The 15,529-nt window shown below is 40.7% G+C and overlaps 1 protein-coding gene across 1 annotated transcript; it reads right to left on the bottom strand.

The window, feature by feature from the left end:
* Window positions 1-2,166: 2,166 nt before the first annotated feature.
* si:dkey-14k9.3 (C2H2-type zinc finger protein) lies at window positions 2,167-12,853 on the bottom strand. Its single transcript, XM_062994703.1, has 9 exons — window positions 12,590-12,853; window positions 10,737-10,936; window positions 10,148-10,246; window positions 9,968-10,063; window positions 9,000-9,110; window positions 8,319-8,442; window positions 7,433-8,189; window positions 5,148-5,203; window positions 2,167-4,168 (listed from the first exon to the last, which is right to left on the bottom strand). Exons 1-9 carry the CDS (start codon window positions 12,618-12,620, stop codon window positions 2,853-2,855), a joined length of 2,790 nt encoding a protein of 929 aa, XP_062850773.1. The 5' UTR covers window positions 12,621-12,853; the 3' UTR covers window positions 2,167-2,852.
* Window positions 12,854-15,529: the final 2,676 nt, after the last annotated feature.

The following is a 15,529-nucleotide window of genomic DNA, read 5'->3' as shown; positions in this document are numbered from 1 at the left end:
AAAAATGATATGCATATCTTTATTTTCAGTTTGATTTACACATTATTTACAGCTAAAGCGATCGTCAGGTCCACTGTGATCCTCTGTCGCCCTCTGGTGTATGATTTGAAAATTGCAAATATTGGTAAATCTCTTTTTTCACAATTTTAAAGGCGAGTGCAGTAGATACATTGAGCTTACAAGGTCTTAATTTGCTAACAGTAAATAGTTGTGTGGTGTAAAGAGCTTTGAAGAGAGATTTTGTGTCTATAACAGAATTGACAACAGAAATGTCAACAGGCAGCGCAGACCCGTGTTTTCAATGCACCTTAAATCCACCTCCTTGACATCTCCACCTCCTTGATGACACTGCACAAGTAAGTGAACTGCTCTACTTCCTTCAGTCGTGGCATTGACGTGTATGATATTTGACTTCTTGGCACTTAGCATCTTCCTCGAGCAGGGCGATGTCATCAGCAAAGTCCAAGTAACCGAGGCAGTCTCAGTCAGACTCTGTCATAGAAGTCATTGAAGATGTTAATAAAGCCCTACAACTTGAGTGTTCTTTAAAGAGACTCCTTGAATGCCTTCTTGAAGTAAACAGAGTTGATGGATAGTGGTTGCTGATATTTGAAGCACTGCTCTATGATTTTATAGTACGAAAAGATTTGTTTAAAAAATAAGAAAAATACTTTATCAATGATGCAGAGAAACGTATCCATGCATTTCTAACTTTAAGGTTATACACCGATTAGGCATAACATTATGACCACCTTCCTAATATTGTGTTGTTCCCCCTTTCGCTGTCCCATACGCAACAAACTGTGATGCACTGTGTATTCTGACACCTTTCTATCAGAACCAGCATTAACTTCTTCAGCAATTTGAGCTACAGTAGCTCGTCTGTTGGATCGGACCACACGGGCCAGCCTTCACTCCCCACGTGCATCAATGAGCCTTGGCCGCCCATGACCCTGTCACCAGTTTACCACTGTTCCTATCTTGGACCAATTTTGATAAGATACTGAACACTGACCACTTTTCCACACATCAACTTTGTGGATAGAATGTTCACTTGCTGCCTAATATATCCTACTCACTAACAGGTGCCGTGATGAAGGGATAATCAGTGTTATTCACTTCACCGGTCAGTGGTCATAATGTTATGCCTAGTCGGTGTATTATTGTAGTAGATGCTCTGGTAGTCCCACAAACAAGCTCCAACTGGTTCAAAATGCAGCAGTATGAGTGCTAACTAGAACTACGTAGACGAGTCGCTGGCTAAAAGCACTGCGAACCTGAATTCCAGCAGCGTTGGGGAAGTATAATAGATTGCTGCTCCACCTGAGCACCCGACCACAAACTTATGAAAGTTTTGAAACTTCTTCAAGACAGTTGAAGAAATCATTGAAATCCAAATAGTACATTAAGATTGTGGAGCTTAAGATGACATTCACATGGACACTTTTGGCATCTTTTAGAAAACTCATTGGTGTGTTTTGCTGGTGAGTTTATTCTCCCACCTTACAAGGAAACTGGTGACTCAGACCACCTACAGCATTAACACAGTAAGAACAGAGTGCTCAGAGGGCGCAGTGGTCAAACACACTAGCACACCACTGTGGACATTTACACTCAGACGTATGAATCTTAACAGAGCTAACAGCCTGGCCCGGGAGTACAAAAGTAAATGGCCGTTTAAGGGAGAGAAGGTCGGCTGGGATCTCTTCCCACTGCCACTGCGATATGCGATCTCTGGGGCCAATTCAGGCCCCTGCGCAAGTGGGAGGGGAGTCACACAAAGCTTAGCAAGGCTCTTCGTATGTGCTACAGCTCCGTAAGGGAACCTAAAATGCTGCAGCAGATTGGACACGTGTCAGAGGGTGTGTGTGGTTATTTGGCGATCCTTGCTCAAATTAGGGGTTGTGTAAACAGCAGCGGATTCACAGTCGGAAACAGGAAATAACCAAATTGGCTGATGAAGGGGGAAAAAATCCAGAAAAAGACAATCAGAAAGCTAATGGTGCTGTACTAATTTGCCCTGTATTTTTTTTAACAAATTAATTAAGACATTAATGCTTGTAAGCAGATGTTCTAATCAAGTTTGGTTTGCACATACTGTAGATGTGAGTTTGTTTATTACGATTTTAACGTCATGTGTTACACTTTGGTTACATTCATGACAGAAACGGTAGTTACTCGATACACAAAGTACATCAGTTCACATGTTTTAACGCCAAACACAGTCATGGACAATTTTGTATCTCCAATTCATCTCACTTGCATGTCTTTGGACTGTGGGAGGAAACCGGAGCTCCCGGAGGAAACCCACACAGACACTGGGAGATGCAAACTCCACACCCAGACAGCCCCACCTGGGGATCGAACCCAGGACCTTCTTGCTGTGAGGCGACACTGAGCTACCCACTGAGCCACCATGCCGTAGATGTGAGTGTGTGTGTGTTTATGTGACACCCTGTCCAGAGTGTGTTCCTGTCTTGTGCCTAGTTTTTTAAAGGTGGTCTGGACTGCAGTCTAAATGAAACCGATCTGTTCAAGGTCTCACCCAAATAACAGAATTACCAAAAAGGTGCTGATTCAGAAATTTAATCTTGTATCTGCAGAAGATTTAGAAATTAAATGCAGTTTTTCTAAATATCTTAAATAAACTTTTTTTTAGACTGTTTAGACTGTAATGTACATAGGCAATAACTTCAACATCAACAAGTGTTTTGAACATAAATTCTGGTTGTCCATGGGAAAACTCCATTTATTTGGTAACTAGTTCTAAAAGTGCAACGTCTTGAAAAGAAAACTCAAGTAAATCAAAGAAAAAGTATTTAAGATGTTTACTGAACACAAAGAGTCACTATTCATCCCTTCAGGTCTTTCTCCAAGTGAGTGCGCCGGTGCACTTTAAGCACATACGCCTGTCTAAATTTTTTGCCACACTCGGCGCACTCGTGAGGCTTGTAATCAGTATGGATCTGCATGTGCCGCTTGAGTCGGCACGAAGTGAAGAAGCTTTTGCTGCACTGCGGGCACATGTAGGGCCGCACTCCCGTGTGGTACCTGGTGTGCAGCTGCAGATAGCAGGCCTGTGTAAAGCTCTTGTCACAGTATGAGCACTGAAACGGTTTTTCTCCGGTGTGAAAGCGCTGGTGCTTCATCAGCTCCCCGAATGAAAAGAAGGTTTTCCCGCAGTCCGAGCAGAGATACGGCCTCTCGCCAGTGTGTGTCAGCACGTGCCTGGCCCAGCTGGCTTTATACGCGAACGTTTTGTCGCATACGGAGCACTTGAAGATTTTTTCCTCGGTGTGGCCTGCTACATGCGCACGGAGGATCCTCTCTCTTTTAAAACTCTTGCCGCAGTGTGGACAGAGGTACGGCTTCTCCTGCGAGTGCGTCCTCTCGTGCTTTCTCAGCTCTCCGGGGTAGAAAAAGCATTTGTTGCAGTGAGAACACTGGTAAGACTTTTCGGCTGTGTGAATGCGCTGGTGCGACAGCAGTGCGCCTTTATAAGTGAAGCCCTTCCCGCAGCTGCAGCGGTACGGCCTCTCGGGCTGATGTGTGAGCGCATGGCGCTTGAAACTGGTGGTGCACGAGAAACTGGAGTTGCACAGTGGGCATATGTGTGGCTGCTCAATTTGGGTCGGCTCATTATGCCCTCGCTTGTGCCTGATCAGAGCCGCCTGGCAGCTAAGGATCTTCCCGCAGTCACTGCAGCGCTTCAGCTCCTCCTCAGGGTGGGATTTGTAGTGCTCGCAGCGGGCTGTGAGTGAGCTGAAGCTCTCACTGCAGTACAGGCAGTTGTAAACCCGGGGCTCGTTGTTCTGAGGCCGCTCCTTCGTTTCGAGCTCAGCCTGCTGAAGGGCTTCGTCAGGTTTTTTCCTCAACGATTTCTTGGGATTGTGAACCAGGCGATGGCGGCGCAGTGCCTGCATGTAGGAAAAGCGCCGGCCGCAGCGGGAGGCCATACACTGGAACGGCTGCTCACCGGTATGTCTGCGCTGGTGTGACTTCAACATGCCTGGGTAGCGGAAGCCTTTGCCACACACCTTGCACACGTGAGGCTCGTTGTCACTCGGCTCTACTACAGGGTGGATCTTTTTTAAGTGACTTTTTACATAGCGCTCTTGAACGTGCGTGAATGAGCACTGGGGGCAGGAGAATTTTTTTGAGGAGGTATCTGGAAAACAGCAAAACAGTAGGGATGGTATACATTAGTGATGCTTAAATAGGGATTCTAGATCCTCATAAGGTTTATTAACATGCTATATTATATATTACACTGATCAGCCATAACATTAAAACCACCTCCTTGTTTCTACATTTACTGTCCATTTTATCAGCTTCACTTACCATATAGAAGCACTTTGTAGATCTACAATTACTGACTGTAGTCCATCTGTTCTCTGCATGCTTTTTTAACCTGCTTTCACCCTGTTCTTTAATGGTCAGGACCCCCACAGGACCACCACAGAGCAGGTATTATTTGGGTGGTGGATCATTCTCAGCACTGCAGTAACACTGACATGGTGGTGTGTTAGTGTGTGTTGTGCTGGTATGAGTGGATAAGACACAGCAATGCTGATGGAGTCTTTAAACACCTCACTGTCACTGAGAATAGTCCACCAACCAAATATATCCAGCCAACAGGTATTTAAAAACTGTGCTGTGTCTGATCCACTCATACCAGCACAACACAACACCAACATGTCATTGTCACTGCAGTGCTGAGAATGATCCCAAATAATACCTGCTCTGTGGTGGTCCTGATCTTTGAAGAACAGCATGCAAGGGGGCAAAAAAAGTATGTAAAGAAACAGATGGACTACAGTCAGTAATTGTAGAACTACAAACACGGAGGTGGTTTTAATGTTATGGCTGATCGGTGTATATATACACATGTATATTACTATATACTATATACTGTATATAGCTATTATTATTATGACAGTTTCAAAACTAATGTAAGTAACTGTCGCCCTACATACTAACACATCAAATTATTCCCTCATTTTTATTAAGTGCCCTAAAAAAGAAATAAAATACGATCACACATTTAGTTCTGTAGCTAAATAGCTTTGTGAACCTCTGTTCTAGATGATAATTACAATGAATTAAATATAAAATGAAACATTTTATTAGCAGAATAAAACTGGTACCTGCATTTCCATCACTTGTGAGAATACTAGGAGATGCAGACAGTTCTGAGGAATCCCTTTAAAACAAAAAACACATAAGAACACAAACAGTTATGGACAACAAGTAAATTACTTTTGTTGATTGTGTTGTAGTTATGATCTTAATATGAAATCTCTTATTCACAAAAGTTTATAGACCCTTTTCTGTGCCACTTCATATAGTGGCTGGTACATCCTGTTAACTATCCTTGAGATATGTCTAAAACTCACTTGTCGTTCACCTGTTGACATCTGAATTGAGTGAACATACTTTGGAAATGCACACACCTCTGTCTATAAGAATAACTATTTACACACATTGTCCAGACAAAAAACAAGCAATGACATCCAGAAAACTGTCTGTGAATCCCTGCAATAACATGTGACAGGGCATAGATCAGGGCAAGGATATGAAACAATATTCAAGGCCAGGATAAAATTTGCCAAGACCACACTGCCCTTAATCATTTTAAAAGGCCCTAGTCAGGGAGGTAAGGCAAAACTCAAACATCACTCTAAAAGTGCTGCACAAATCCTGCGCAGAGATAAGAGAGTCTGTTGGACAGACAACCATCTCTGCAGCCCTTCATAAATCAGGTGGTGGGAGCATCATGCTATGTGCGTACTTCAGTGGCAGCAACAGACAGGCTGGTAATAATTGAGGGACGGATGAATGCAGCCAAACACAGGAACATTCTTGAAAAATGTTCTCCCCCTTGTGCCAAAAGTTCACCTATCAATGGCCAACACAATACTGATACACCGCCATGCCATCACAGATGATGTTTTTTGCACTTTTCATTGATAACAGTGCGGATGGTCCTCTTCAACTTTGGCAATTGGCATTTAGAATCCTTTTTCACTTTTTCCCAAAAATGTGGACTCGTCTGACCACATTTGAGATGACTTCGAGCCAGCAATGAGTTTTGTCAGTTAAAACGTCAAAAAAATTCTCTGTACTTTAATCAGTTAATTAAGAGTTTAACCAAATTAAGTTTAAAAATACATTTTTATTTTTATTGCATTTAAGAGTCCTAAATTTTAAATTCCAAAACAAATGTGATTTCCCACAACTCTGAATAAATCTCCTGAATTAGGGATGTCCCGATCCGATCTCACAGATCGGGATCGGGCCGATCAAGGCATTTTTAACTGATCGGAAATCGGCTTTACTAATGCCGATCATAACCCGATCTTTTGTTTTACGTCAGCATGTCCGCTGTCCAACAGCGGTGTAATGTCTGCAATGCGAGTGTGAGGCGGTAGGAGCAGAGCTGCGTTCATTACTGTAGAATTTTACTGTTTATATGGTGTGTGAGTCGAGGATCACTACGGTTTACAAAACAATAACTTTTAATCCGAGTATGAAAACTTCAGGACCATAACATACAGCTTTTACGAGTTTACGTGTTACAAGACTGAACGACATCTCAGTATCAAGCACTCTGATTGGCTTAGTTATGTAACCGAGCGTCGTAGTGATGCACTCGCTTAATAAAGAAATAAAATACACGGTATATTCACAAATTGTCGGGAGCAAAACACTTTATTAACTTATTCTGTTCCGAATAGCGGACAGCCAGAGCCGAGCACGCTATCCCATGCACTATGGAAGCCCCAAAGGGTCAAAACACACTCACTTTGCATAGACCCGTCCATCAAACCATTGTCACAATACAAGCACTTTAAGAACTGGCTTTCCTTCATAACAAAAGAGTGACTTTCCATTTTATTTTGGTATTCAGGTTTTACTGTAATGCTGTTAAGTAACTTATTTGTTTTTTTATATTCAAGTTAAGCTGCTACACCACTTGTGAGTGGAGATTTTTGTTCATTTTTAGTGTATCACTGCATTAAACAGAATGATGTTCTTTGAATATAAAGTTCAAAGTGAAACTGTAATTATCTCACTTCATTTTTACTACAATGCTGCACTAGGTTTGTTTACTTTTATTTTGTAAAAGAACATTAAGCAATAGCTTGGATGCAGGCAATTTTTTTCCTACAGCACTGCAGAGCTATTCAGTTGTTAAACATGTACATTGGATTAATTTGAATAACTGTAATGTACTTGAAGTGTGCACTGTGTAAACAGTGTTATCTAGTTCTTATCTAGACAATATCTAGAAAATACAAGTATCGGTTTGAGAATCGGTATCGGATCGGGATCAAAATTAAAGATCGGGATCGGGATCGGGAACCAAAAAACGTGATCGGGACATCCCTATCCTGAATAAGTACTCAAGGAAAAAAATCATTGTGTATACCTTTCATTTAAAGTAAGAGCTTCTTCATCTTCATCTGTGATAGTTCCCGAATTTCTGGTTGGTGCAATAGGCCCTCTTTCCCGTTTCTGGCTGTTCCCCACTTTAGACGCAACAGTTTTTCTTTTCTGCTTCTGGAGGTTTACCAATTTGATCTTCCATGTCTTCTTAGATTTTCGAGCTGATCTGCGGGTTGCAATAGGAATAGCAATATTTGCAGGTTCCTTAGCAGCACCAGCAGAAACAATGAGTTTAGACCGAGTGGACGAATTGTTGGGGGCATGTCTCTTCTCTTGATGACAATAAAGCTGTTTAGGTTCTGCAATCTCAGGACACAGATTCTCATCTTCCCTGGATTGTTTCGAGTCATCACTGGGGTGATCGTCTTCTTTATGGTTCAGTGGCGATTCCTCCAAATAACCCTCCATATTACTGTCCTTGTCACTCCTGAGTTGACTTTTCTCAATGCTTTCACTAGACTGGGACTCCTTCTGTTCAGATTCAGAAAGATGTGGAGGGTTACCACTATCCTCACTAGGTTCCTCTACAACATGGTTGCTTTCTAATTCAATCTCCGACCATTCGGACATGACCACTACAGTCTCGACGTCAGTGCCGTCCATAACACAAACAGGGATCTCGGTGGAAACTGAGTTTTCAGGTGGATCGAGTTCATCTGTGCTCATCTGATCCACTTTGTCTTTGTTGCCAGACAGTGCGGACAGGATGCAGTCACCAGTGCTTAGTGACATTGATGAGGCTGAGAAGAAAAGTTAGAAAGAGTCAGAGTTTTGCATTTTTAAAATCTGCCAAAACAGTTAATTGACATTCTCATTTTAAACCATTCACCAGATTTTAGTACCCCAACAGAGAGCTAATTATTGCGCACCACAATTGTTGAGATGTCCAAGGCACTTATGGTGATGGAGCAGTGATCTCAAATTATCCGGGTTACTGATGGATTCCTCACAGTCTTTTAAAGCAGAAGAATCAGAGGTTAGCCAACCCACAGTCTGAAACCAAAAAGGGTACAGAGAAATTTAATTAATGTTTAATCCGTTTTGGCAGTTCAGAATTGAACAAAAGGGCCAAAATGACAAAAAATACCGAATTAAATATGACGGTTCTTCAAAAAGTTTCCGCACTTTTTTAAACTCTATTTATTAAGAATGTTAAAAACAAATGACATCACTTTTCTACACAGTCACCTTCCAATGCATTTTTCCCAGCATCATACCATTTAATGCCATCAGCAAAAAACATTTTTGGTTGAGCACGTAGTCACTGATGCACCACTGCTTTCACATCATCATCACATGAAAATCTTCTTCCCTTTAAAGCTTCTTTGAGCGGTCCAAAAAGGTGGAAATCAGATGGCACTAAATCCAGACTATAAGGTCTCTCTCAGTCTCTCAGACACGACCAATTACTACTCCTCCCGCCCTCACCGTTTCCTACCAAAATATAAGTGCTGCAACTTTTTGAAAATCCCTTGTACATACAACTAAAGTTGGTTGCTAATATTGAATGAAGCCAGAGTCCAGATGACAAAATGCTTTAAGATCCTCACCTGCAGGAGATCAGGGACTGGCAAGAACTGCTCGAGTCTAAACAAGAAGTCCCACATGAGTGTCTGAATAGAAGAATCAAAACTGGGACCAAACTCCACTGGAAAAACATTCTACAGAAAGACAAACAGAGCATGCACACTCAACATGTGATTGGGTAGAAAAAAAACTATATGCCAGTTTTCTAGTTATTTTTTTATTTTAGTTTTTATGAACAGTGACAAAAATACTGACCTAAAATACTGTTAAAATGTCATCATAAGGTTTTGAAAATATTTAGCAATTTTAGGGTGTTTGGGTGGTGCTGCATTCTAATGCAAAAACCCAGGCTTACTCAACCGAGGTTTATATTCTTATGTTATTGACAAAATTAAATACATAAAAATTCCAAAAAATAGTGTGGCCAAGATGTTGAACTTGAGTTTGAATCTCTGATATCGGCCAGCCGGATGCCTACACAGACATGATTAGGTAATTGGATATGACTAGATAGGGAGAAAAAAAGAAAAATGTTAAAATAGAATAAAAAATTACCAAATATGGATAGTTAAAAAAATTGCCGTCAAAATTTGTTATATGTTTCTTTTTTCTCCATATTACAATGTAAGCACTGGGGTCTGCATATGACTATGTAAAGGCTGACATAAATAGCCAAACACTGTATTTTATTCCACAAACACAACAGTGAAGGACTAGAAAAGTAAGAATTTTGTTGTACAATGTTTGGGAAAAAGAATAATCAGTATGAAATTCAGGACTTTGTTTCCTTTATTTTTCTTCTATTTGTAAAAAAAAAAAAAAAAAAACTGTTGTATACAAGCAATAGAACACTCAATGTTTGTGTATGATCTATAGGGTTTAGTTCAAATATGCATCAAGAAAAGTAGAAAATTGGCACAATGCATTTTAAAGATGTTGTATTTACAAAAATTGGAATCACTGTCATTTCAATCAAGACGCTGTGTCTGACCTGGTGGAAGTGCTCTCTCTGATTAGTGTCTTTCATGAGTGTATGGACCAGCTCAGCAAAGTGAACTCCTGTCTCTTCAACCTCCATGTTGTCCCCCTGTATGACCACAAGCACATTTGTAAAGAAAAGATCTACCAGCATATGTGTACAATTATAGTTCTAATGATTTACATGACTTACATATTTCACAAGAGGAAGAGACAGCTGAATGCTGTTGAGATGGGGCTGGATTGCTTGTATATCCACTGGATCATTGCTGCGGCACAATTCCAAAATTAGCTGAGGAAAGAAAATTAAAGGTTTAAATTTAATCGAATACAAACAGGACTTTCAGGTGATGCAGCAGCATAACATGTTAGCCCACCACTGCAGAAAGTTTGAGCTCTTAAGATCGCCAGGCTGTGCAAGAATATGTTATTTACAAAATATTTGTTTAATTGTGATTAGCAGACTGTACCACACTGCTGGGATACCATCACTAGGGCAGTGATAGCTCAATGGTTAAGGTAGTGGACTAGTAATCAAGAGGTTGCCGGTTTAAGCCCCACCACTGCCAAGTTGCCACTGTTGGGCCCCTGAGCAAGGCCCTCAACCCTGATCAGAACAGCATCTGACATTGTCTCATCTTTTTTAAGGATTTTCTTTCAGTTGAAAGAGAGAGAAATAAAATTTCCCCTTTTTAAAAGACATTATCAGATTTAGAATATGGACTTAAGTACTGTTTATGAAGATTAAACAGGGTCAATCTATTTTGTGTCCAGGGCCTCACCTTCGCTCGCAGTCCTAGAATAAGCTTGACTCCACACGAAGAGCTAAAGAGCTCTGGAACAGCTTCAGTAACCAGTGACACAAAGTCCGCCAGCATCCCGTACTGCAACACATCTCGATGCTGTATGATACGCCACATCACAGCAGACATGACTCGTATTGGTGGGACCAGCAGACGCAGAGAAGGCCAAAGCAAAGAATCTGAAACAGATTTAAAGTGGTGCACATGCCTCAATGAATAAAAAGATATGACATTGATTTTATTTTTGTGATACAATACTTAACAATGTAGAAAATAACATTTTTCATTCATTTCATTTTAATCATTCATTTAATCAAGCTCAGGGTTGTGGCAGGTCTGAACAGAAGCAGAGAATCCTGGGCAGGGGCCCAATCTATCACAAAGCTTTGACTAGACAGAAGATTAAAACTAAAACCTCTGTTTTTCACATATACATTATACACAGGCACTGTACTAAAGAACATTTATGCTGACCCAACTGTACAGTTTTTTACCTTCAATTATAAATGCATTACAGAAAACTAGTTTGTTAGTGTAAAATTTATGTTTATTGTGCAGTTTATATATCACATAATACTGTCTTTCCATTGAACACATTACATTGTTCATTTTGTATTTTTAGGATTCAAATGTTGTAACCTTGTAGCTCACAGGGCCCCCACTCAGTGGATCTTATTTAGGTAGTGGATCATTCTCAACACTGCAATGGCAATAACGCAAAAATGATATGGTAGTGTTGTAACTGAATAAATGTAGGAAGTGCAGTAGTGTTTTGTGTGAGATTATCGAACACATCAAATTCAATGCTGAGAGAATATTGCTCCAACCAAAAATATAAGAGCAACAGGGTCCTGTGATCAGAAAATGTCCACTGAAAATGACAGGAGAACAATTAACACACCATGCATTAAATAAAGAAAATAACCTGTAAACCTATGATTAAGTTAAGTTAAAAGTGTGTTTACAAATCCTAACAACATTGCCGATCTTACCAAAACAGCACACTACCCTGTCATTACCATGTTAGTGTCATTGCAGTGCTGAGAAAATACTTTCTGGTAAATGAGGGTCCTATGTGGTGCCTCTTAAAAAATGGGGGGGCACTGTCGCCTCACAGCAAGAAGGTCCTGGGTTCGATCCCCAGCTTGGGTGGTCCAGGTCCTTTCTGTGTGGAGTTTGCATGTTCTCCCCGTGTCTGCGTGGGTTTCCTCCGGAAGCTCCAGTTTCCTCCCACGGTCCAAAGACATGCAAGTGAGGTGAATTGGAGATACTAAATTGTCAATGACTGTGTTCGATATAACCTTGTGAACTGATGAATCTTGTGTAATGAATAACTACCGTTCCTGTCATAAATGTAACCAAAGTGTAAAACATGACGTTAAAATCCTAATAAACAAACAAACAAAAAATGGGGTACATGTCTATTGACCTAAAATGCCTTCAAGTAAAATCCCAAGACGCCATAACTCTAATCATACCCAAGTATATTTAAACCTTTGCCCCTAATATATCCTCGGATAAGTACAAATTAAAATAATCTGATACACTGATTATGGCTCTGTCCAAATCTGTAAACTACGTTAAACAGTGTGCCTACATAGTGAATGTAGGTGATTTGGGCTCAGCCCATAAACAACTGTAGTTTCCACCTCAGGTTGTAGTGATACATTTCAGAAGTCCTGTAAACCTGAACACTGTAAACCTCCTGCATTAATAACGCTACTTATATAGTTATAAATAAAAGGTTGGAGCTATTATACATTGGATGCATATTAAGTGTAAGTCTGTACATTTCAAAAGTGCGCTTGTGTTTATTCAAAGACAACATTTACCCGCGTCATCCTGCTTTGAGCCTTCCATCATTATTGCTCTGCTAGCTGTTAGCCGATTAGCTGAATAGTCCCCAAACAAACTTGAAGCTTTATTTTAAGGCTCGTCCTTACAGAACGGCAGGTCCGTGTTTAAACAAGGCATAAAAATAATAAATAGATTTACAATGTGAGTTTCAAGTCAAGTTGGATATTTAAACAACATCCTCAAGTGAACCGAAGCAGCAGAAATGTACGGAGCTGTTGAACAGAGCAAAAGCCCGGAACCCTCTAGACCTTTCTCACAGTTTCTCACAGCGCCACTACACGTAAAGATGACCAAACTACTGCTTCTGCTTTATTTTCTTTATTGCTTTTTGCGCACTACGTTTTAATTCTCATTTTAAGTATATATTAAATATACTAAGTCAACTTTAATATTAAATGTTTTATATATTTGATTGTACTAAAACAAATAAAAATAGACCTAAAATAGGGCCAGTGATAGCTCAGTGGTTAAGGTACTGGACTAGTAAACAGAAGGTTGCCACTGTTGGGTCCCTGAGCAAGGCCCTTAACTCTCAGTTGAAAATGTAAATGTACCTGAGTACTAACAGTTACTATTTATTTGAGCAATTAATCTATCTTTGACAGTGTTGTGTAAACTGGGGCGGCACAGTGGCTAAGTGGGTAGCACTGTCGCCTCACAGCAAGAAGGTCATGGGTTTGATCCCCAGGTGGGGCGGTCCGGGTCCTTTCTGTGCAGAGTTTGCATGTTCTCCCCGTGTCCACGTTGATTTCCTCCGGGTGCTCCGGTTTCCTCCCACAGTCCAAAAACATGCCACCAGGCTAACTGGAAACACTGAATTGTCCTATAGATACCTAGCTGCTAGATGCACAAACCAGTGCATTGTCGTGCCCGTCCCAAGCCCGGATAAATAGGGAGGGTTGTGTCAGGAAGGGCATCCGGCTTAAAAACTTTGCCAAATCCCGCCGGCGACCCCTAACAGGAAGAAGCCGGAAATGCCGACCCCATAATCGAAAAACGGGATAATGGCTGAGGAACAAGAAGACAGTGTTGTGTAAACTAAGATCTTGCAAATTTCACTCACCAGTTTATAATTCTAAAGAGAAGATTATTATACTTATTTAAATTAAAATGCTTTCTGGTAAATGAGGGTCCTATGTGGTGCCTCTCAATAAATGGGTGGGGGGGGGGGGGGGGGCGTTATGGTGGCTAAGTGGGTAGCACTGTCGCCTCTCAGCAAGAAGGTCCGGGGTCCTTTCTGTGTGGAGTTTGCATGTTCTCTCCGTGTCTGCGTGGGTTTCCTCCGGGTGCTCCAGTTTCCTCCCACAGTCCAAAGACATGCAAGTGAGGTGAATTGGAGATACAAAATTGTCCATGACTGTGTTCGATATAACCTTGTGAACTAATGAACCATGTAAAGATGACCAAACTACTGCTTCTTTATTTTCTTTATTGCTTTTGGCACACTACGTTTTAATTCTCCTTTTAAGTATATATTAAATATACTAAATGAAACATTAAACAAACTAATTTAAATTAAACATACACGCTTCCCTCTGAACTCATTTTCCCAGCTCACCTAAAATCTTCTCCATTCGCTAGTTTTCATGTCTAGGTTTTATTTATTTGGAGCCGCCATGTTTATGCAAAAGCTCAGGAACGTTAATGTAGGTGTAACATTAATGTTTTGAGTTGGGGGAAAGAAGATTGGGAGCATTTTAGATTTGTTTTATGAGATAGCGACACAGAGTTCAAAAAGTTCAAGCAGTTTTTTAAACATGCTTAATAGCGGGCCAGTTTTATCTCGAAAATACCTCGCAAGGCATTAAAAAACTGGTAACGGGACACACATGGCCTGCGGGCCGTAGTTTGGACATTCGTTTCACATAATTCAGTACCAGGAACCTACCTAGTACTAGTTTGGATCCACTGCTGAACTGATCCTCCTGTGATTCTGTGTTACCTCTTAAGCATTCAACATTTTTAAGAGAATCTGCACTAATAAGAAAATGCTGTTGTGTGTTTAATCTCAGACAAACACATTTTTTGCACCAAGGATGAGTTTTAAAACTTTATTTGATGAAATATACAAAAAATAAATGAAGCAGATTACTGCCTGAAAACCAGTGAGATCATTCTCTGGCTGGCACTCTGAAACACATCTGGTACAACCAAGTGCTTGGTAATGTGGCTTGTGAATATAATCATTTTAACACCTCTAGCTAGATTATTAAAATGGACATAACTTGGTGAGATTTTTCAGAGAAGCAGGTATGGTCTTCCTGAGTCTTCTTGGTGTTTTTCTCCAGAATAGTCACCATGGAATTCTGCAGATGTTCTGGGATGTTAGAGGATTTTCTCGCCCCTTTTGAAGGTAAATGAATTCTCTAGAACAACAGTGCTGTTAACAATGCTGAACAGGTACATGTTATGTTATTTTACTCTTCAGCAACCAACAGTACTCGGAAAGACCAGGAACCACAGAGGCTGGTACAGTAAATAGTACCAAGCCAAGATGATATCAAGTAAGACTAAAAAACAACAGAAGTACCATATACGTAGCTCTTTCCTGAAAGCCAAAGTGGAGAAAAGAACAAGACTGACCACTCCTGTTAATCAAAAGTGACCAACATGGCCGGATAAAAGTTGGATGGCAAAGTAGGAAGGCAGCCTTATACTGACAAAAGCCTAACAACAGTGTCTTCATGGTGGAAAGTGGCTCCCCAAGGTTCTCTGAAAGTTGACCCAAGAAATGTCTCTGATAATGACCTACCTAAGAAGTGTATAACCTTGCTCAGCTTGGGTGGTGTTACAATAAATGATGGAAAATGAGCCTTTTAGCATGTTTTGTTTGGAAACAGTGAGGGCAGGAGAAGTAGTAATTGGTTGTGTCTAAGAAACTGAGAGAGCGCTCATAGTCCGAATTTAGCGCCATC

The sequence above is a fragment of the Trichomycterus rosablanca genome, chromosome 1, assembly GCF_030014385.1.
Source record: "Trichomycterus rosablanca isolate fTriRos1 chromosome 1, fTriRos1.hap1, whole genome shotgun sequence".
Lineage (NCBI taxonomy): Eukaryota > Metazoa > Chordata > Actinopteri > Siluriformes > Trichomycteridae > Trichomycterus > Trichomycterus rosablanca.
Note: the sequence above shows the minus strand (reverse complement) of the source record. Positions and strands in the feature narration are given on the sequence as shown.